Source organism: Stenella coeruleoalba (assembly GCF_951394435.1).
Source record: "Stenella coeruleoalba genome assembly, chromosome: 15".
Lineage (NCBI taxonomy): Eukaryota > Metazoa > Chordata > Mammalia > Artiodactyla > Delphinidae > Stenella > Stenella coeruleoalba.
In genome coordinates this window covers 762816-785959 of record NC_137161.1, presented here as the reverse complement: position 1 = coordinate 785959, position 23144 = coordinate 762816, and the positions used below count along the sequence as shown (strand labels likewise).

The 23144-nt window shown below is 62.1% G+C and overlaps 1 protein-coding gene across 9 annotated transcripts in view; it reads right to left on the bottom strand.

Annotated features, from left to right (window-relative positions):
• The window catches only part of KCNQ2 (potassium voltage-gated channel subfamily Q member 2), a gene marked incomplete at its 3' end in the record, with an annotated part of 50565 nt that overhangs the window by 12975 nt on the left and 14446 nt on the right, over positions 1-23144 (bottom strand). For 4 of the 9 annotated variants that reach the window (XM_079945932.1, XM_079945930.1, XM_079945933.1 and 1 more), the window contains exons 2-11: positions 22651-22741; positions 21235-21361; positions 20792-20967; positions 19688-19813; positions 15468-15578; positions 14694-14789; positions 9394-9488; positions 8266-8295; positions 3311-3379; positions 2424-2453 (exon numbers count right to left, since the gene is read on the bottom strand). In XM_079945932.1, the coding sequence (XP_079802058.1) occupies positions 2424-2453; positions 3311-3379; positions 8266-8295; positions 9394-9488; positions 14694-14789; positions 15468-15578; positions 19688-19813; positions 20792-20967; positions 21235-21361; positions 22651-22741 (951 nt within the window). Of the gene's footprint in view, positions 1-2419; positions 2454-3310; positions 3380-8265; positions 8296-9393; positions 9489-14693; positions 14790-15467; positions 15579-19687; positions 19814-20791; positions 20968-21234; positions 21362-22650; positions 22742-23144 lie in introns of all 9 variants that reach the window. The other 5 variants (XM_079945931.1, XM_079945934.1, XM_079945935.1 and 2 more) reach the window with 3 other exon arrangements.

Sequence of the window (23144 nt, the reverse complement as noted above, 5' to 3'; positions counted from 1 at the left end):
GGCTGCTGGTGGCCTGGCCCCCCCCAGCACTGCCCCTCTGCTTCGAGGGGGCGAGGAGCCCCAACTCCAGCCCGTTGCCTCTGGGTTCCAGGCTGGCGCTGGGGTTTCCTGCCCACAGCAGCCAAGTGGAGCTTCACCCCATCAGAACTGCCGGCAGGCAAGCCCGGGGGCCCGGGCTCGAGAGGGTGGAAGAGGCGCCCACGGACACTCACCAAGACCAGACTGGACAGACACGCACCCGAACACGGCACACTGCCCCCCGCGACGAAGAGGGGAGCCACAGGACAGGGGCAAAGCGGCTGGGGCACAGGGGCTCCCCCAGGCATGGGAGGGGCGGGGGCAGTCAGAAATGGGGTGGGTCAAAGGGCAGGTCAGAGCCACACCCAGAGCAGCACAGCCTGAGACCCCCGCCTGCCCCGCCCCCAGCCCCACACCTTGGTCTGACGCCCACACAGCCACGGGGCGCGCCCCCATCCTGAGCCAGGACCGGGGCTCTCACGGCAGCTGAGGGAGGGTCCCTGCGTCCACCCCGTCCACCTGTGCTTCACGGGACAGGGTCCCCTCACCAGGCAGCCCAGGGCCAGGCCCACCCTGCCGTGGGTCCTGTGGCAGGCTCATTTCCTGCAGACCTACTATGCACTGGGCGCTACAAAGGGGCTCACGGCTGCTCCAGTCAGGGAACAGAAATGCCACCTGTTTCCTGGCTGACCGGTGTGCATCCAGGAGGGGCAGGGCCTCTGTCCCAGGGCCTCGGCCCGGGGCCCCCAGGGGAAGCCGCTGGGTCACAGGCAGGGACACACGGACACGAGGGGAGGGAGGGAGGAGCAGGAAGCGGGGGGGCGGGGGGAGCCACAGAACGTGCCGGAGAGCCGGGGGGCTCCCGCGTATCCTCACCTTGAGTCCTGCTTTCAGGGTCAGCACCTCATCCCCAAAGACAGAGCAGACGTGAAAGGGGCCCGAGAAGGGCAGTGACATGATTAAAGGCACTTGGGGGGCAGGCAAGATTTTCCAGATTGGGGGAGGGAGGGCAGGAGAGGAGAGAGAGAGAGAGAGAGGCTGAGACGAAAATTGTCGGGAGAGGAGATAAAGCAGGGCGACGAGCACAGGAAGCCGCGTCAGGCCGGAGGGGCCGGACGGGTGGGCGGGCCGCGCCGAGGGCCAGAGAGGCGCCCACCCCGGCCGAGCCACGGGCAGCCGCGCCGCCTCCCCGGCCTCAGGGTCCCGGGGCTCACGGAAGGGGCAGATGGCAGCTCCGACGGGATCCCACAAAGCACGCGAGGCCCTGCTGCACGCCCCTCCCCGCCCGCCCTGACCACAGCCCTGCGTCGGGCCCCCTCGCTCCCAGCCTGCCCAGGAAAACAGAGGTCGCTGCCTGGGCTGAACCCGCTCTGGTCCAGGTCTGAGGGGTTCACCACTGCTGCTCTTTGGGCTGCTTCGGGGCAGAAGCGCTGCCGACCTTTCCGACCCCAGGCCCCAGCTGACAGCCCCCTTTGGGGACGTGGGGGTGGGGACGCGTGCCCCCTTCCGATGGCTGCCGAGGGTGGGCTCAGCCCAACGCCTCCCCAGCTGGGCAGCCAGCTGAGCCGCCTCTGATCCAGGAGGGCACTAATGTGGGCAGGCAGCGTCTCTGGCCCACGGCCTCGGGGACAGGGCTCCCTCTGCAGGTGTAGACGGGGCGCCGGGGGACCCTGAGCTCAGAGGTACACAGCGATACGCGGACGGGCTGGAGGTCACCAACTTGAACGTTGTGAACTGGTCTGGGGTTTTTTTCCAACACTAGGAAAACAGCAGGTTGCTGCCATCCCTCCTCTGCCTCCAGCAGAAATGACCCCTGCGAGTCCCCATCTGGGGTCCCAGCCTCGAGCTCGCCTAAAGCAAACAGAACCGCGGGGCCTGGACAGACCCAGGGAGGGGGAGACCGGTCCCCACCGAGGGCTTGCGAAGCAGGGCAGGAGACCCTGCCCCGAAGGGGACCCTCTCCCACTCCTCGAGAACCTTCCACAAACCGAGACCTGACCGGGGTGATGCGAAGACCCCTCCTCAGAGCTGCCCCTCCTCCCGCCGTCTGACCCTGACCTGCAGTGTCGGGGGGACACCCCGTGGGAGTGTCCACGTGGGTCGCCCTCGGCTCAGAACAGCCCAGGCCCTGTGCTGGAGCTGGTGGGACTGCTCCCCCGGAAGCCCCCCGCGTCCAGTCCGCGGGGCTACAGTCACAGGAGGGCAGGAGCTGCCCCTCAGCTGCTGAGCAGGCCCGGGGCCTGGGGAGGGGCGTGGCCACGGGAAGCGTGATTTAAGGGCCCACATCACCAGCAGGCAGGGCGCCACCCTCAGCAGCACGCAGGCGCATGCACAGCCCGGAGGCAGCCCGCGCCCCCCGAGGACACAGGGCAGGCGCCGAGGCAGCGGGAGCAGGTGGCACTGACCTTGGGGATGGTTCCGGCTGGGGCTCCTTCCTGCAAACAGAAGCACAAGCCTGCTCGCGGGCAGCCCTCCGGGCCGACCCCGTGCACAGCCCAGAGGACCCCCCAAGCTCCCACAGGCCGGGGGCTGCGTGTGAGGGGCCGGAGGAGGCGGGTCCCAGGGGACAGGGAATCCGGAAGGGGTCACGAGAAGTTCTGAGGCTGCGGTCGCTACCGCCCCGTGTTTATGGACACGCGCTTTCATCAGAATCACCGACATTAACAAACTTTCAGAGAGGAAGTGTGGAGGAAGCTCCTCCACGACGGACGCTCAGGACGGCTGAGGCCCTTCACTCAATCACCCCCACGAAGGCTTTTTCCAGATAAGGTCACGTTCACAGTTCCAGGGCATGGATGTGTCTTTGCGGGGCAGGTGGGGGGGCACCATTCAACCCACTCGGCCGCTCCGCCCACCGAGAGCCCTTCCTTGTCGGCAAACAGGCCTGGTCACGGCACCCTCCCCTCCCCTCTCCTGCAGCCCAGCCCATCTCCTCCGCACCCCCCTCGCGCATCAAGCGCTCGAGGAGTCGCGGGGTTTGTGACTGGGAGAGCCAGCAGGTGCTGCCGCGTGTGTCCACCCGACGCTCCAGGGACGTGCACGGCTGGACTCTTCTTCCCGCCTCAGGCCAGAGCACCAGCCTCCTGGCCCCACGTGGAGCTCCCCTCTCTGTGCCCACCCCGCACCCGGCCGCCCTCAGGATGGGAGCCGAGACCGGGGTCAGCAAAAGCGGAAAGCCACCGGCGTCACCGGGTCCCACGGCAGCCCGACCACCAGCATCCTGCTGCTGCCAGCCCCTTGCCAGGCCCCGAGACGCCGTGCCCCGAGTGCCAGCCCAGGCGCCCCCGCTCACCTGAAGGTGAGTCCAGATTTGCTCTTGAGGTTCCGAAGCAGCTCTAACTGGTTCAGCGGCGGGATCAGTCTGCGGCAGGAGGACAGGTGAGTGGGCCCCCGCCCGCCAGAGCCCCGGGGGCCCTCAGCCCAGCTCTCACGAGCATCCGTGTCTCACGCGGGGACACGGGCTGTGCCCGTCACAGGCAGAAAAAGGGGAGGAGTGCACGGCGGCGGCAGACCCCAGGGAGCCCGGGCCCCCACCTCTGGGGCTGGGGCACTGTCTTCATCCTCCCGGGGGCCTCAGCCCTGGGAGTGCGCGGGGCCCGGGCCATCCCTAGAGGGGATGCCTGTGTGGGGCTGGTCCTGCAGGGAGGACAGGGGCTCCCGCCCTCCCCCTTCCCAATCCCTGAACACCCTCAGGGGAAGCACAGCTGCAAACCCAGCCCCCAACACAGTGGCGCTCCCAGACCCCTCTCTACAGAGCCACTCGCTCTACCAAGGCTGAGTGGGGCCGAGGTCACAGGAAATGACTGTGCTGGGCAGGGCCCACAGGGCTGCAGGCGGGCCTCCTGGACGGCTGGCCTGGCCCCGCTCCGAGCCCCTCTTCCCAGAGACAGTCACACCTACCAGGACAGCCGCACGCCTGGCCCGCCTGCCGGCCCAGCATTCAGTGCTGCGACCACCGACTACCGGCCAGGAAGCCGAGGGGTGAACAGTCCCTCTGGGATGCCAGGGAGGGTTTTGTACCCCTGGGACATTCCTGGGGAAGGCCAGCTCTCCCACCTCCAGCTGCAGGAGACTCACCCGAGACTCGAGTCCCCACAATGTCTGGGGACACTTCTGACCCCAACCCCGCCCCACTCCCAACTCCTCCAGTGGATCCTGGCCACCTTAGGCTCTCACACAGCTTCCACGCCATCAGTGACGCTGCGTGTTTCCAGGCCCTGGTCTCTGCTTCCTGACCCAGCCCCACCTGCTGTGACAACTCCGCCTGCTCTCTGACACCCCCACCTGCTCTGTGACACCCCCACCTACTCTGTGACATGCCACTGTCTGTGACACCCCACCTGCTGTGTGACACCCCACTTACACTTTGACATCCCACTGTCTCTGACACACCACCTGCTCTGTGACACCCCCACCTACGCTGTGACATCCCACTGTCTGTGACACCCCACCTACTCTGTGACACCCCACCTTGCTCTGTGACACCCCACCTGCTCTGTGACACCCCCACCAGCTCTGTGACACTCCACCTGCTCTGTGACACCCCACATGATCTGTGACACCCCACATGATCTGTGACACCCCCACCAGCTCTGTGACACCCCACCTGCTCTGTGACACCCCCACCTACTCTGTGACACTCCCTCCTGCTCTGTGACACCCCCACATACTCTGTGACACCCCATTGTCTGTCACGCCCCACCTGCTCTGTGACACCCCACTGTCTGTGACATCCCACTGTCTGTGACACCCCACCTACTCTGTGACACCCCACCTTGCTCTGTGACACCCCACCTGCTCTGTGACACCTCCACCAGCTCTGTGACACCCCACCTGCTCTGTGACACCCCACATGATCTGTGACACCCCCACCAGCTCTGTGACACCCCACTGTCTGTGACAACCCCACCTGCTCTGTGACACCCCCACCAGCTCTGTGACACCCCACTGTCTGTGACATCCCACTGTCTGTGACAACCCCACTGCTCTGTGACACCCCAGTAGCTCTGTGACATCCCACCTGCTCTGTGACACCCCCACCAGCTCTGTGACACCCCACTGTGACATCCCACTGTCTGTGACAACCCCACCTGCTCTGTGACACCCTCACCTACTCTGTGACACTCCCTCCTGCTCTGTGACACCCCCACATACTCTGTGACACCCCACTGTTTGTGACACCCCACGTGCTCTGTGACACCCCCACATACTCTGTGACACCCCACTGTCTGTGATGCCCCACCAGCTCTGTGACACCCCACCTGCTCTGTGACGCCCCACCAGCTCTGTGACACCCCACCTGCTCTGTGACACCCCACCTGCTGTGACACCTCTCCAGCTCTGTGACACCCCCACCTGCGCTGTGACACCCCACCTGCTCTGTGACACCCCCACCTGTTCTGTGACACCCCACCTGCTCTGTGACACCCCACCTACTCTGTGACACCCCACCTGCTCTCTGACACCCCCACCTGCTCTCTGACATCCCATCTGCTCTGTGACACCCCACCTGCTCTGTGACACCCCCACCTGCTCTGTGACACCTCACCTGCTCTGTGACACCCCCACCTGCTCTCTGACACCCCCATTTGCTCTGTGACACCCCCACCTGCTCTCTGACACCCCACCTGCTCTGTGACACCCCACTGTCTGTGACATCGCACTGTCTGTGACAACCCCACCTGCTCTGTGACACCCCACCTGCTCTGTGACACCCCATCTGCTCTGTGACACCCCCACCTGCTCTGTGACACCCCACCTGCTCTGTGACACCCCAGCTGTTCTGTGACACCCCACCTGCTCTGTGACACCCCAGCTGTTCTGTGACACCCCACCTGCTCTGTGACACCCCCACCAGCTCTGTGACACCCCACCTCTGTGACACCCCCACCAGCTCTGTGACACCCCACCTGCTCTGTGACACCCCACCTACTCTGTGACACCCCCACCTACTCTGTGACACCCCACCTGCTCTGTGACACCCCCACCTGCTCTCTGACACCCCCATTTGCTCTGTGACACCCCCACCTGCTCTGTGACACCCCCACCTACTCTGTGACACCCCACCTGCTCTGTGACACCCCCACCTGCTCTCTGACACCCCCATTTGCTCTGTGACACCCCCACCTGCTCTGTGACACCCCCACCTACTCTGTGACACCCCACCTGCTCTGTGACACCCCACCTACTCTGTGACACCCCCACCTGCTCTGTGACACCCCACCTGTTCTGTGACACCCCCCCCACCAACCCCCAAACCCAATCCTGAGCCTCCGGCCTTCTTGAGCCTGGGGACCCCTGTCCCTCCTGTGCACCTGTGTCCAAGCCGTCCTGGGCACCCTCACCCGGTGCACAGCACCACCTCCCGCCACACACACAGCCCTGGCTCCAGCCCTCACTCCCTCCTGTCCCCTCCCACGTCCCTGGTGTCCTCCTCTCCCTGGGCCTCCCTGGATGCCCAGCCTCCTCGTGTGATGTGTCCTTGTCCTTCCCCTGCTCACACTGCCCGCTGTCTCCGAAACAGGAGGATCTGTGACCCCCCTGCACCCTTGGCCCTGACCTGCCCCCGCCCACCTGCCAGTCTGGCTTTGCTTTGGTCCCTCCCAACCCCTCCTCTACCCAGCCACGCCCCCTAGCGCCCATCCGAGTGCCCCCTCCGCCGGGCTCGCCCCAGTCACTGCCATCTCCAGGGCCAGCAGGGGCGGCCCTGCCCCTCTGTTCCCTCTGCCGCCCAAGCCCGGCCAGGCCTGGAACCTGGGAACACTAGCCCTCTCTCTCCCCTCCCCACTCCCCCTCCAGGTCTCTCCTGTCCTCATAGGTCCAGACCTAGCAGGAGGCCTGCGCGGTCAGGTCGGCTCACACCGTGGGCGCAGCAGAGCCCCAGGACTGGACACCGGGACAGAGCTGCTCTCCCCACCCCCTTGGCCACCCACCACGGGGCCTGGAACAGAGACCCTGGGCAGCTGGCCCCACTCGGCCGCCACACACGCAGGTCCAGGGTAGGGGCACACAGTTGGACGTCATGCCTTGGACACACAGAGGCAGGGGACAGAACACGGACGGGCAGGGCCGCGGACAGAGACGCGCAGGCACCACGCACGTGAGGGCCACACACAGCCCCAGTCGTGGAGGACGAGGGTGCAGTGGGCGATGGGAGTGGGGGACACATTGGGGGGCGTCCCCAGGAGCGAGCAGCGGCTAGTCTGGGGTCAGACACCTCCGGAGGACAAGGCCAGCCCCCAGGCCCGGGGTGGGGATGGGGTGCTTCCACAGACGTCAGGGGATGGGGGGCTTCTGGAGAAGATGGACCGAGGGGGCCACCGGGTCTGGGAGGAGCCTGTCGGGCTGTGAAGCAGGGTCCCCCCAACTGCCCGGCAGCCTGGAGCCCCAGGGGTCCAGGGCCAGCAGACGGGGCAGGATATGCTGCTCCCACCGCCACCCTCTGCCGAGCGAAGCCCGCGGGGCCCGTGGCCAACGGCGAAAGGCAGGCACTGCTGGGGCGGAGATGCCGAGGGGTCAGGACCCTCCCGCCCCCGGAGCCTGGCCCTACGCTGCCCAGCACGGCACCCTCTTCTCTCCTGGGAGCGGAGGGGTTACCTTCCTAACACGGTTCCCACGCAGGGCGCCACGGGAGGCGCAGCACGGTACCACCACTCCGAGGGGAAGCACAGGGCCTACAAAGGGGCCTGGCCCCAGGCACAGGGGCCCTTGTGGAGCAGTGCAGCGCCCCCGTCTGGGCACGGGGCCCCAGACTGAAAGTGCAGCAGGAAGACAGCCGTGCGGGGCAGACACGGTCAGTGGGGCCACACGGATGGACCGCAGGCCCCCTCCGCCCAGGGCCTCACGTCTCCCTCTCGGGGCGGGGGGCGGACGCAGAGAGGGAGACCCCAAGCCCAGAGCTGCCTTCCAGGACCGGGGGCCGCTGGCTGGGGTGCCCCCGAGCTGGGATGGCTGATGCCCCATCTCCACCACCTCTGCACTGGGAGTAAGTGGGGCCCGTGGGGCGAGACCCCAGCCACTGAGACAAGGCAGGAAGCAGACAAGGAACGGAGGACACCTGGACAGACAGACCAGCACGAGAAAGCAGCTGGTGGGGAGGGGCGGTCGGGAGAGGGAACCGGGGAGCGAGGAGGGCACATGTGGCTCCAGGCGGGGCCACAGGCTGGGCAGGGTGGGCTCGGGGGGGCCCCGGAACAGTCCCCAACAGAACAGAACCACACCACACGCTTTCCGCCCATGCAGTCCTACCTGGAGGCCCCGTAGGTTTGAGTTTGCGAGCTTTTTCAAGTGTTTTCACACACACACAAAGGGAAAGGAATGAAAGATTTTAAAAGAACGGGATAAGAAAAAGAAAATGAAAAAAAAATAGTCCAGGAAAGTGGGGGAAACAACAGAACAAAGAAAATTAGCACGAGGGTCAGTCCTGCCTCGGCCGGAGGGCTGAGAGCACAGTGCCTGCAGCGGTTCCGGGAAGCGGGTGGCGCCAGGCCCCCACCACCCCGAAGCTGAGGGTCCCCGAAAGTGCCCGTAGGACGGTGCTGGAGGAGGGAGCGGGCAGATCCCGAGAGAGGCGGGTGGCAGGTAGGGACCCGCAGGAGGACCCTGCCCCAGGGGGAGGGCTCCGTGGGTGGACACCCCCAGGGGCAGGTAAGGGGACTCCCCGGGTTGAGAGGCCCCAGGGCTCAGCGTCAGCCCTGAGGTGGGAGGGCGGGCTGGCAGGGCAGCGCCCAGCCCGGGGGCACCTGACCTGCATGGACGCTGGCCAGCCCTCGCCCTTCTCACCTCAGACCTTGTTCTAAGCCGCAGCCTGGCACAGACAAACCCCGGGGGGCACAAGCCGTGCCTGGAAAGCCGCCTGCTGACCACGCAGGCCCCCAGGGAGGCCTCCCCGGCCCCCTCATCTCCCCCTCAGGGCGCCTGGGGGTGTCTGTGCTCTGCCCTGTGGGGACCTCGCTGTGGGGTCTGGGGTGCTCTCCTTACTTGAGCAGAGACTCTTGCCCTCACTGGGGGTCAGAGGGTCAAGGTTATCCTTTTGTTTCTAAACACGGGGCCCCCTGGAGGGGCTGCGGTCCCCGGAACCAGCTAGCATTTACCTCCGCAAGCTCTGGGGGGCTGTCGTCACAAGGTTTACACACTATGCACCTGACAGCAAGGACACTAAGCAGGGGGCGGAATGAAGGTGAAAAATAAAAGCCGCAAACTAGAAAACAGAACAAAATTAATCAAATAATCACACACGATTCCTTTTTGAAAAGTACATACATTTTAAAGAAAAAGAAACAAAAAATAACCAAAATGATGAACAACAACCGAAAAATGGGGTTTAAGAACAAAGGGGGCTGCACACAGGCAGTGCTGGGGAGGTGGGGGAGGTACCTGTACATGGGGACGGTCACCGTGCGCTCATAGTACTGCCACGTGGAGTGCAGGTCCGTGCGTGACAGGTTGGTGGCGTAGAACCTCCAGGCGGACTGCGGGGAGGACAGGACGTCAGCTGGGCACTAAGGGGTCCCACCGGCCTCTCCCAGGGCCTCGCCCCTGCGCATCCCCGTGCACGGGGCTCTGGACTGAGGCCCCATGCTGCTCCCACCCCTTCAGGCCTCAGTAGCCTCTGCAGAATGGAGACGCGGCGGGGTGCGGGGCACAGGTCAAGCACCCGGCGAGGCTGCAGGGAGCTTCGGTTCTTTCCTTCCATCTGCCCTACCTGACGCTTGGAAGCCGTCACCCGGCATCGTGGTCACCTTCCTTCCCTCCCCGCCCCCTCCTGCCCCCAGCCTGCCCCCCCCAATCTGCATCGGTCCCTGTGGGTGGTAGCGATGGAATCGTAGCGCGTGGCCTCCTGTGTCTGGCGTCCTTCCTTTAGCACGTTCTCGAGGCCCATCCCTGCCGGAGCCTGCATCCGAGCCTCGTTCTTTCTAAGGCTGAACAACATTCGGGCGTATGGATGGACCACATCTGTGTCCTTGCACCCAGCAAGGGACGTCTGAGCTGTCCCCACCTTTCAGCTCCTGTGAATAGTGCTGCTACGACCACCTGTGTGAAGCTTTTTGGCCGAACATCTGTTTTCAGCTCTGTTGGGTGTGTAGCTAGGAGTGGGATTCCCGGGTCATGTGATATGTTTACCTTTTTGAGGAACCACCAAACTTTTCTACAGTGGCTGCACCATTTCACATCCCCCCAGCAATGTACGAGGATTCTGATTTCACCACATGCTCATCGACACTTTTTCTTTTAATTTTAGCCCTCCTGGTGGATGTGAAGCGCTTTTGATTCGCATTTCGTTCATGAAGAAGGATGTTGAACATCTTTTTTTTTTTTTTTTTTTTTGCGGTACGCGGGCCTCTCACTGTTGTGGCCTCTCCCGTTGCGGAGCACAGGCTCCGGACGCGCAGGCTCAGCGGCCATGGCTCACGGGCCCAGCCGCTCCGCGGCACGTGGGATCTTCCCGGACCGGGGCACGAACCCGCGTCCCCTGCATCGGCAGGCAGACTCTCAACCACTGCGCCACCAGGGAAGCCCCTGAACATCTTTTAATGTTCTTATTAGCCATCTGTGTACCTTCTTTGGGGAGATGTCTACTTAAATCCTCTGCCCATTTCTTAATTGGGTTGTGTGTCTGTTTGTTGTTGAGCTGTATGAGTCCTTCATATATTTTGGATACCAGACCCGTATCAGATATATGATTTGCAAATATTTTCTCCCATTCTGTGGGTTGTCTTTTCACTCTCTAAAGAGATGCTATGCATAGTGTCCTTTAACGCATGGAAGTTTTAAATTTTGCTAAAGTCTTATTTATTTTTTTCTTTTATTGCTTGTGCTTTTGGTGTCATATCTAAGAACCCAAAGTCATAGAGATTTACATCCATGATTTCAACTAAGAATTTTAGTTTTAGCTCTTACATTTAGGTTTTTAATCCATTTGGAGTTAATTTTGTATTGGTGTGAGGTAAGGGTCAAACTTCACTCCTTTAAAAATGGGTCTCCAGTATCCCAGAACCACCGTCAAAGAGACTGTCCTTTCCTCATTGGATAGATGTGGCACCCAACTATTGAGACTTGTTTTGGCCCAACCCATGGTCTGTCCTGGGGAACGTTCCACGTGCACTTGAGAAGGATGTGTCCTCTGTGGTTGGTGACACATGTCTAATGACAGATGTCTGCAGATCTAGCTGCGTCGTGGTTTGTTCAAGTCCTCTGTCTCCTTAGGATCTTTTGTCTGGTTTTTCTACCCTTTTTTTTTTCTTATGTATTTATCTTTGGCTGCATTGGGTCTTCACTGCTGCCTGCGGGCTTTCTCTAGTTGCAGCGAACAGGAGCTACTCTTCATTGCAGTGGCTTCTCTTTGTTGTGGGGCACGGGCTCTAAGCGCATGGGCTTCAGTAGTTGTGGCACTCAGGCTCAGTAGCTGTGGCTTGTGGGCTCTAGAGCGCAGGCTCAGTAGTTGTGATGCATGGGCTTAGTTGCTCCGTGGCATGTGGGATCTTCCCAGACCAGGGCTCAAACCCGTGTCCGCTGCCTTGGCAGGTGAATTCTTAACCGCTGTGCCACCAGGGAAATACCTTTCTACCCATTTTGAAAGTGAGGTATTGAATTCTCCAGGTATTACTGTAGAAATGTCTATTTCATCCTTTAATTCTGTCAGTTTTTGCTTCATATAGTTTTAGGACTCTGTTGTTAGTATATAAATGTTTATGATTGTTAATCATCTTTATAAATTGCCTCTTGTCAATACATAACAGCCTTCTTCGTCTTAACTTGTCTATTTTGTCTGATACAAGTGTGGCCAACCCAGCTCTAGGTCACTGTTCACATGGAATATCTTTTTCCATTCTTTCACTTTCAGCGTATTGTCGTCTTTGGATCTAGTACAGTTGGATAGATTTTTATCCATTCCTCCAATCTCTACCTTTTAATTGGGGAGTTTAATCCATTTACATTTAAAGTAATTACTTATAAGGAAGGACTTGCTTCTGCTGATTTTTTGTTTCTCAATTCCTCCATTATTGCCTTCTGTAGAGTTTCATTTTTTCCTAGTTATTATTGAGTCCCTTCTCTTTTCCTTTTCTGGTATTTTTTAGTTGTTTTCTTAAGGGCTACCCTGGGATTATGATTAATTCCATCTTAAATTTGTAACAATCTAGTTTGAATTAACACCAACTCAGCTTCAATAGTGAACAGAGACTCTGCTCTTGCGCGGTCCACCCCCTTTATGTTGTAACTGTTACAAATTACACCCTCTACGTTGTGTGCCCAGAAATACAGATTTATGATTATTGCTTTATGCCTTTGTCTTTTAACTCATATAAGGGAAAAAATGAGTTACAAATCAAAAATATAATACTACTCGCTTTCACATTTACCTGTGTAGTTAACTTTACCAGTGTCTGTGTGGCTTGAGTTACTGCCCAGGGTCCTTTCACTTCCGTCTGAAGAGCCCTCTCCAGCATTTCTTGTAGGGCAGGTCTATTAGCTAAAAACTCCCTCAGCTTTTGTTTTTATGGGAATGCTGTGATTTCTCTTTTGAAGCATAATTTTGCCAGACCAGAATTCTGGGTCGACAGTTTTTCCTTTGCAGACTTTAAACACGTCATCCCACTGGCCCCCATGGTTTCTGATGAGAAATCGGCAGTTACCCTCACTGAGGACCCTTGGGCACCAAGAGTCCTTTCTCTCCTGCTGCTTCCAAGCCTCCCCCTGTCTGTGGGCTTCAACAGTTTGATCATAATGAGCCCTGGTGTGAATCTCTTTGACTTTATACTACTTGGATGTACAGATTCATGTCTTTCATCAAATCTGGGAAGTTTTCAGCCTTATTTTTTCAGGTATTCTTTTTGCCCAACCCCTCTTCTCTTTCTGGGGTTCCCATTATGCAAATATTGGTACATTAGATGGTATCCCACAGGTCTCATGGGCTCTGCTCATTTTTCTTCACTTGTTCTCTTTCTGCTCCTCAGACTGAGTAACTTCAACTCACCTGTCTTCAAGTCTGCTGATTCTTCCTTCTGCCTGCTCAGATCTGCTGCTGAACCCTCTAGTGCATTTTTCATTTCAGTTATTGTACTCTTCAGCTCCAGAATTTCTATCTGTTTCCTTTGTATTATTTCTATCTCTATGGACAGTCTCTATTTGGTGAGACATCATTCTTCTGATTCTCCTCATTTCCATGGATTCCTTTAGTCTTTTGTGCGTATTTAAACAGCTAATTGAAAGTCTTTGTCTAGTAAATCAAACATCAGGGCTTCTTCAGGGACAGTTTCTATTACTTGTTTTTTTTTTTTTTTCCTGTGACTGGATCACACTTTCTTGTTTCTTTGCATGCCTCACAATTTTTTGTTGAAAACTAGACATTCTGGGTATTGTAATGTGGTACCTCTGGAAGTCAGATTCCTCCCCATCCCCGGAGTTTGTTGCTGCTGCTTGTTGTTGATTGTAGTAGTTTGTTAAGTGACTTTTCTAAGCTATTCCATAAACGCTGTATTCTTTGTTGTGTGTGGTCACTGAAGTCTGTTCCCTTAGCTCAGTTGTCAGATGGTGACTTGACAGACGTTCCCTTAAACCCAAAGAACCAAAGAGGAAACAAATGCTCTCAGCCTCTGCAGACCGGCCCTGTGTTGGGGCACTCCTCCAACATCTGAGAAGGTCACTTACAGCTCTGCCTTAGCCATCACTTCCTGCTTGCACGGAGTCTAAAGATCAGCCTGAAGTGAGCAATTAGTGTCTTCTCCCGTCACTTCTGAGCCTGCATCCAGCACTGGGCATGTGTGTGCCTCCTAGATCCCCCAGTGTGTGTGGGTCCTTCCCAAGCCCTAATTCTTCCACGTCTCCTTCCCAAACCTCTGAGCTTCTCAGAGAGGAGGGGCAGAGGGTAGGTGCTGCGTGTTCAGGCCACGCTCCTTCCCTGTGCTACTCAAACCTCTGAACCACACGTAGTGCTGTGACTTTATGTCGATAGTGGGTGGGACGGGGGGGCGTTTCTGTTCTTCTTCACACTCTTTTGCATTTAAAAGGAGTAGCCATTTGAAGTTCTTATGGTGAAAGACACAGGCATACATACATACACAAAAGTAGGCTGCACCAGGGCAAGACCACATCTTTAAGAAAGAAATGCACTTGAGGGGCCAGGGCAGTGTCCAGCCAGCAGGAAAGGCCAGTCAACTCCAAAGGTCCACTGGGTCCCCTGGGCTCTGGGAGGGGCTGCAGGAACGCTGGGCCCATCGGGCAGCCTGTGCTCGGGCCCACACTCTCAGGATGGCTCATGGAGCACTACTGGAGGCCGAGTGGCCACCGTGACCCCCAGTGATGGGGTGGGCATTGTGAGTTGGGGCAGCACAGACATTGCTCTGGCACCTACCTGCGTGGGGAGTCTCTGAACCCTGATTCCACTGCAGGATGGGTGTCAGTGCTGTGAAGGGACACCTCGGGGGCACCTGTGACAGCCTGGCCCAGGACCCAGGGCCCACGGAACGCTGGCCAGCACCCGCCTTGCTGCTGCCTGTGCTGTGGCTGCCAGACAGCTGAGGGCATCAGGCCGGTTCTCAGCACGGACTCGAGTTCCCCAACAGGGAGACGGGCGCGAAGCAGGGCTCCACTCCAACACCGTGGGCCCAGGCCAGGGCTTCTGCCGGTCTACATGGAGGTCCACGTGGCACTGCGTGCGGGGGGCCACCCGGACTCACCTGGATCAGGCCTGCCGCAGGGTTCCGCCTCTTCTCAAAGTGCTTCTGACGATGCTGTTCTTGAACTTTCAGGGCAAAGCCAGACCCCAAGATGCCCTGCAAATCACTGGGGTCAGACGGTGCCCCAGGGACCACAGCCCCACACAGTTCCTCAGGGTCAGACCATGTCCGGGGGACCGCAGCCCCCCCACCCGTGCCTGCACACTTCTAGCTCCACCTTCCCGCCTCCTCAGCCCCCAGTGCCAGGAGACAGGCTGGGGGGAAAGACTTGGATTTGGGGTAAAGGGAACTTCAGGCTTACAGGAGCCTGGCGGGGCCCACTCTGAACACATCTCAGCCCAGAGATTAATCCTCCTCCCCAGTTTGTCCACACTGGAGTGAGTGGAGAGGTGTGGTCCGGGGTCCCAGAGAAGGGCCACCAGGAGAGCAGCAGCGCCAGCCCCGCCCCTCACGGCTGCGGGTAGAGGGCTAACAGGGCCCTTGCCTCTTCTGAAGGAGACCTGACGGAGCTGTGTCACCATACAGCACCGCTCCTGGTCACAAGGACCCAACTGGCCAATCCCACAAGGCTGGGAGGCGCTGACGGTGACCCACAGACACGGGTCAGAAGGTACGGCCGGGGGCGGCACGTTGTGGAGGCTGCCACACCCACTCCTGGGGGCTGTGGGCCTGCTGGGAGCCCTGCCCCTGCCCCACACGGCCCCGAGGGCAGCTGTGGTCACCAGGGGAGCCCAGACCCCGTCCCCAGCAAAGGCAGGAAGGGGCAGGACTCACAGCAGGAAGAGCGAAGAAGGAGACGCCGATGAGGGTGAAGGTTGCCGCCAGGAGCCTCCCGTTCCAGGTCTGGGGGTACTTGTCCCCGTAGCCAATGGTTGTCAGGGTGATCTGCGGACAGCAGGCCCCGTCGCTCAGCCAGGCCGGACAGTGGCCGCCTGGAGGCCCGCGACCCGAGCCAGACCCTCCTCCTGAGGCCTCAGGGCAGCTGGACAGAACCCCCGCCGTGCCGCCTCCCCAGGGCCCGAGAGGCCAGGGTCACTGCTGGCTGCCCTTCCCCCCTCAACGATCACATCCACTCTCCGAACCTCTGCTCCTTCCCTGTGGGCTGGGAGTGGGGGTCAGGCTCTGCTCTCACTTCACACCCAGCCAGGGGCCAAGAGGCTAGGAGAGAGCCAGGGGCCTGAGAGGTGACAGTGCCGAGGGACCTTCCAGGGACGCGGAGAGGGTCGTGTGGGCCCTTCGGAGGGTGGCTTGTAAGCTGAGGCCAGGAGAGCGGGAGGGGCCGGGGGTGGGGCTGGAGGAGGCGACAGGAGGGGCGAGACTGGAGAAGGAAAAAGCCCCTCCCCAGGGCGTGGCAGGCAGGGCCACGGGTTTAGAATTGCTCTGCAGTGGGGAGCTGGCAAGGAGGAAGTGGGGCCCGGATGGGCCTTCCCAGGAGCCCAAATGAAAGGGGCCGTTTTCAGGTAGCTCCCACAAAACCTGCCAGAGTGGAGGCCCAGGCCTGGTGTGCAGGACCACCAAGGCCACACACACAGGCAGGTTCGGAGGCTCAGGACAGACCACGTGGCCGGCTGCGCTGGGAGGTGGGCCCAGGCGGGCCCTGAGGGGCGAGGTCTTAGCCAAACAGCGGGAGGGGCCGAGGTGCGAGCAGGAGAGGGAACTGGGGGCATCGGCGGCCCTGGCCAGGCGGCGGACAGGAGCAGAGTTTGCTCCTCGGGGGACTCGGACAGCAGGGTCAACTGGCCCCCACGCCAGAGGCACGGACATCTCTCACCGTCCACCCACCGTCCACCCTGGGAATCCATCCCCCGGACTCTGGGGCCATGCAGAGAGTCCACCCAAAGCCCACTGTGCAGTCTGAGGAAAGTCTGCGAAACGGGGCTGAATAATCTTGGCTTCGCCAGCAGGGACTTCTGTGCTGGTCACCTGCGAAGTCACAGCCAAGGCATTCGGGCCTGCATAGGGGGTTCTGGGAGGAGCCAGCGGGCTGCGCGCAGGTAACGGGGAGCCGGGTGGAGCCAAGGCATTCGGGCCTGCATAGGGGGTGCTGGGAGGAGCCAGCGAGCTGGCGCAGGTAACGGGGAGCCGGGTGGAGCCAAGGCATTCGGGCCTGCATAGGGGGTTCTGGGAGGAGCCAGCGAGCTGGCGCAGGCAACGGGGAGCCGGGTGGAGCCAAGGCATTCGGGCCTGCACAGGAGGTGCTGGGAGGAGCCAGCGAGCTGGCGCAGGCAACGGGGAGCCGGGTGGAGCGAGAAGGACACTCGCTTCTCACCAGAAGCCGCCCGGTGATTGGGCTCCTCTATTCGACTGCTCTCAACAAAGACTAAACACATTTTAAAGACGTAGAAGACTTAAAATCGCGCCCTCCCCCCGCAAAACTCGGCAGCGCGACAGGAAAGGCTGTGAAGGGACACGAGCCGAGGGCGAGGGCAGCGAACCGCCAAGGTGGGGGCCGATGCGGGCCTGACTCAGGGCCAGGAGGTGGGGAGAAACCCAAGGCATCTCGGGGCTCAAGGAGAGGCCCCCAGACCTGGCACTGATGTGGGCACAGGGCGCGCAGGGCAGGATGGCGAGTCTGTGCCAGGGCGCCCGCACCTGCCCCAGGACCGCACACCCATGTCCTCTCCACACAGGCGAACACTGGAGCAGCGAGAGGGGAGACGCTTCCCCTCCTGCCCACCCACCAGCAGCCGGGCCTGTACCCCCCATGCCTGGCCCTACTCTTGGGGACCCCAGAGCTGGTCAGAAAGCCTCCCACGGGGCAAAGACTTCCTAAAAATTCCGTTATCCCCGGACAGAGAGAAGAACAAAGTGTATCCATAAAACAAAGGGTCTTGGAAACGAGACTAAAGTCACAGAGTCAGGCGGGAGACACCTCCCAGGACGCAGGCAAGGGGTGAGGAGTCTGGACAGGACACACTCCACGGCCCAGCGTCTCACCAGCGGCCTCGGAGCCCCGGGAAGAAGGGAAGGAGGAAGCGGTAGACTTTTGAAGCCGCAAAGGGCACCAGCCTCCTGGAAGGAAGCCCCCCCTCCACAGGGCCCACGCTCCAGAAGAGCGTCAGGGAGGGAGGGGCCCGGCCGTCAGCAGGAGCGTGGAACTGGGGCACCTTCAGACACGCACGTCTCACAAAAACTTCTTCCCTCAGAAGACTGTGACCTCCAAACAGAGGGCAGACTGGGGGTGGTGCTGGGAGACTCGGCACTCGGGGCCCAGCATTCGGGGGGCCCAGCCCTCAGGGGTCAGCGTTCACGGCCGGCGCTCGGGGGGCTGGCTTCAGCGCGCTGCAGTGGGGGGACTCCCCCGACGCCAGTGAGGCCCCTCCGAGGACCCCAGGCCCACAGAGCAGAAGAAAGGGGACTCCGGCAGGACGATTTCCGAGAACGACAGGGAGAGGGAGGGAGCTAACCACACCCTAGCGCAGAACAAAGCGAGCCTCTGAAGTCAAGTTCACAGGGGAGGGAACTCCCCGGAGGGTCAGCGGTTACAGCTCAGCGCGCTCACTGCCGAGGGCCTGGGTTCAATCCCTGGTCGGGGGCTAAGATCCCGAGAGCCGCGAGGCGCGGCCTAAAGTAAAGTAAAACTAAAGCTCACAGAGGGAACCCCGTGGAGGCGGGGAATGTACAGATGGGTCCCCCGTCTCCTGGGGGGGGGGCGACAGAAGGGGGGATGGGAGCGGGGCACGGGAGGGGCGACAGAAGGGGGGGATGGGAGCGGGGCACGTTTTCACTGTAACACTCAGGCACTATTTGGCGTGTTTAAGATTTTGATTCAATTCTTACAGATGGGGAGGCCCCCCCGCAGGGCCTGCGCAGGGCAGGTCGAGAGAGCGGCCAGGCCCGGGCTGTCCGCTCAGAGGCCGGACGCACAGCGGCTGTGGGCTCCGATGCGCGGCTCCCGGTGCCCGGGCCTCAACTCCCCTCTCCTGCCGAGCCCGGCCAGGCTCCCGCCTCCCACGTGGTCGCTAGAGGGACACAGACTCCGGGCCTCGTGGCAATTAACACAAGAACTGCAAGTAAATTGCTCTCCGGCTTAAAGGCCGGGAGAAAGCAGGCACCCCTCTTGCCAGCGACTGGATTGGCAGCATCTGCCCCAGGTCACGTGGTCCTCGTTTTCAGAACTGGGTCTGGGGTCCCAGGAGACAATGGGCTCAAACCTCCCACGGGACCCTCCACCGACCCCCGGCCCAGTGCCCCCGGGCTGAGTGTCCAGTACCCCCAGGAAGAGCTCACAAAGGAGGGCACTCTGGCCCCCCTGCCCGGGGACGTCGTGGAAACGGGGAGGAGCCAGGCCGAGGTCCGTTCAGCCCGCGGGGCCCAGCCTGGTCTCCAGAGGGCACACTCCAAGAACGCGGGGCATCGCCTCTCAGCGCGGGAGGGCCCTGCAGAGGGCGGCCCGGGAAGGCTTTTCTCAGAAGAGACCACGTGCACCCGGTGACAGGAGAGAGGCCCTCGAGGGGCTCAGGAGGTGGGTGGCCGTGAGCATGGGCTGAAAAGGCACCAGCTCCGGACCCACCCTGGGCAGGGGCAGCCTGGGAAGTTGAGCTGGGAGAGCCAGGGCGTCCATTTCCCCTTTTGCAAACTCTCCTGCCCATCAACAGGACCGCAGGACCCCTCCCCCCATCACAGAGGTCACACAGGTGGTCAGTGAGGAAGGAGGGAAGGTGACTGGCCATGGCTAGGCACAGGCTCCCTGAGGCCAGGCCCCTCTCCACCCCACACAGACCGGCGCATCCCCTACCACCACCCCGCCTGGGTCGCCACATCCACGTGGCATCACCGTCAGTAGTGACCAGCAAGAGGCCCCAGAGAGACGTCTCTGGCCCGGTCAGCCAGGGAGAGCTGTGCATCTCCTGTCCAGGCCCAGGGGTCAGGGGCACACCCCGGAGTGGGGAGCAGGGGAGGGCAGACAACGCGCAGGAGGGACCCCGAGGAAGGCCACACCCGGTGAGCGTGTCCTCAGTGAAGGGCAATGGCCCCAGCGGCTGGGCACTCACCAGGCCCCACCAGAGCGCGTCCGCGTAGGTATCAAAGTGATCGTTCTCCCCCTTCTCCGCCAAGTACACCAGAAACGAGGCCAGGATGAGGCAGAGGAAGCCGATGTACCAGGCAGTGACCAGCTCCTGAAAGAGGCACATCACAGCCGCTGGGCCAGCGTCCAGCCCGACTCTCCCCCGGGAGCACGAGGCCCCGCCTGCCAGGAGGTTTGCTGGGCGCCGCATCCCCCGGGCTTCAGCGGGTGGGCACCCCTCCCGAGAGCCGGCCGCAGAGCCCCAGCAGCCCCGATCCCGGGGCAGGCAGGAGGGGGAGCGTGTTTTCCAGTTCCAGCCCCGGGTGGTCCCACACCTACGCACCTCACCCCTGGAGGACGGTGGGTACGGACGGCTCAGCGCCGCATCCACCCAGGAAGGGAGTGTCCCCAGGCGGCCGTCAGCCCGTCAGGCTGGAGAAGCTTGGGCTGCTGGGACCCTACCCCAACTTGCCTGAGCCTGGGGGAGACACCCCGACTGAGTGCCCTCCCTGGGGGTCCAGCACCTCAGCACCCTGGGGACCACCACCCTCTCTGTCCTGCCAGCCAAGCCCCAGCCTCCGGGCTCAGACAGGAAGGGTGGTGGGGAAGGGACTCTGGGGCCAACAAGCCCACCCACAAGAGGACGGCCTCCTGCTCAGACAGGAAGGGTGGGGGGGAAGGGACTCTGGGGCCAATAAGCCCACCCACAAGAGGACAGCCTCCTGGCGGAGCCTGCCAGGGCGGGGTCTGGGCGGGCAGGGCCCCTGGCAACACAGGGACGGGATCTGGACGGGCCATGGGGCTGCAGCCCCCTCGCGGCTCCCACGGCCAGCGGCCACCACGAGCCTCAGCCTAAACGGGCAGGAGCCCGGGTGCTGGGGGGCAGTGGGTGCTGGGGGGCAGCGGGTGCTGGGGGGCAGTGGGTGCTGGGGGGCAGTGGGTGCTGATCCGGCACAGCCACCCAACCAAGGAGCGAGCCGGCTCCGGGCCCAGAGGGACCGGACGACAGACACGCTGGAGAGAGGAGGAAGACGGCCAAGTCATGGGGAGACGCCCAGAGGAAACGAGGGGCTGGGTCCCGCCTGCTCACCTTGCTGTGCGCGTAGACCACGGAGCCCAGCAGCTTCCAGGTGCCGCCGCGCCGGTCCATCCGGATCATGCGCAGGATCTGCAGGAAGCGCAGGCTGCGCAGCGCCGACGTGGCGAAGACGTTGCCCTGGGAGCCGGCGGCCAGCACGGCGATGGACGCAATGAGCACCATGACGTCTGCGGGGACAGCGGAGGAGCTCGGGACGGCCCCCTGCCGCGCAAGGGCAGCCCCCACCAGGGCCCCGGGAGGACGGACAGACGGAAGCACACAAAGTGCTGGCGTGGGCCTGGCTCCACTGTCCGCCCAGCCCAGCCCTGCCCTGGGCACGGCCGCCCGACACCTCATAACCACGGGCTCTGACGCCAAGAGGGCAGGTGACGAGAAACTTCCAGAAGGAGCCGATCCTGCAGCCCTGCCTGCCCCCCCCCCGCAGCGGGCCTCACCGATCACACAGAAGGGCTTCCGCGCAAACTTGAGCCGCCCCCTCCAGCCGCGGTACCGGCAGCAGCAGCCCGCGGCCCAGATCCGCACGAAGTACTCCACGCCGAACACCACGATGGTCACGATTTCCTGCAGGGGAAGCCACGGCTGAGCCACTGCCGGCTCCGCTGGGGGGGGGGGGGAGGGGAGAGTGCTGTGCGGCTGGTGTGGGAGTGGGGACCCCGTCCTGTGCAGCTGGTGTGCGAGTGGCGACCCCGTCCTGTGTAGCTAGTGTGGGAGTGGGGACCCCGTCCTGTGCAGCTAGTGTGGGAGTGGGGACCCCGTCCTGTGCAGCTGGTGTGCGAGTGGGGACCCCGTCCTGTGTAGCTGGTGTGCGAGTGGGGACCCCGTCCTGTGCAGCTGGTGTGCGAGTGGGGACCCCGTCCTGTGCAGCTGGTGTGGGAGTGGGGACCCCATCCTGTGCAGCTGGTGTGCGAGTGGGGACCCCGTCCTGTGCAGCGTAGCTGGTGTGGGAGTGCGGACCCCCGTCCTGTGTAGCTGGTGTGGGAGTGGGGACCCCGTCCTGTGTAGCTGGTGTGGGAGTGGGGACCCCGTCCTGTGCAGCTGGTGTGGGAGTGGGGACTCCGTCCTGTGCAGCTGGTGTGCGAATGGGGACCCCGTCCTGTGTAGCTGGTGTGCGAGTGGGGACCCCGTCCTGTGCAGCTGGTGTGCGAGTGGGGACCCCGTCCTGTGCAGCTGGTGTGCGAGTGGGGACCCCATCCTGTGTAGCTGGTGTGCGAGTGGGGACCCAGAGGGCAGAGCCGATGGAGGGTCTCAGGTAACTGCCAAGGGGGCGGGGCTCCCATGCCTGGGGGCGGGCCCAGGACACAGCGCAGGGTGGGCAGGGGCGGAGGGCTCCCCGGAGGTGCGTCAGCTTCCCCGGGGCCCCATATGCCTCCATCACCAACGGCAACACAGAAATTACCTGTGGTTGCCATGGCGCCTGCTGTGAGCTTCCCAACCCCCAGCCCACGCCCACATCTGCCAGGGAACACCCCACACTATGGGGTGGAGGGGGCCCCCGGGGCCCTCAGGCTCTAGTGAGAACAGAAGACAGGAAAGGGGGTGGGGACGGGGGGGCGCTATCAGGCACTGTGACGACACAGGGAGGGGCCAGCCTAGGCTGGAGGGTAACAGGGTGCCGGGGGTGTTCGGGGGAGGGACGGGTGGGGGCTGAGGATGCGGCAGCATCACCAACGTGGGGGGGAAGCTGGGAGGGACCCAAGGGCTACCAGGAAGAGCAGGGGCCATGGGTGCCAGGAGGACGGGGGTCCCTGCCGGTGGGCGTCTGGGAGATCAGACCAACGGGACCGGGGACAGGCTGCCGCCCACGGTCTCCGCCGCCATCAGGCCCGTCTGCGCCGACCCACGGGACCCACCAGGATGTAGAGCGCGCCCTCCGAGCTCTTCTCGTACTCCTTGATGGTGGAGAACACAGACAGCACGAGGCAGGAGAAGACCAGCAGGAACCTGGGGGCCAGAGCAGAAGGCGGTCAGCCAGGCCGGGCAGCCAGCCGGCGCAGAAGGCACAGGGCAGGGCAGGGGCACGCGGCAGCCCAGGGCTCCACGGCGATGCCTGGGCCCAGCTGCTCTGCAGGACGCCCACCACACTCCCCCCGCCGCCCCCACCAACGTCCCTCGCCAACGTCCAACGTCCCTCTCAGAGGAACCACAAACGGGGGACACTGCCTTCTGGGCCGCTGGGCAAACAAGAAATGAGTGAACCGCACAGCCCGTGCCCACGCAGGGCACCCCATACGCAGTCACCCCTCTCCTCATCCACAGCTGTTTCCTCACGAGGCCCCGAAGTAGACACTTCCTGTCTCCCGGCTCACACCAGCCTCACACACACCGTCCCAGCGCCCTTGGCCGC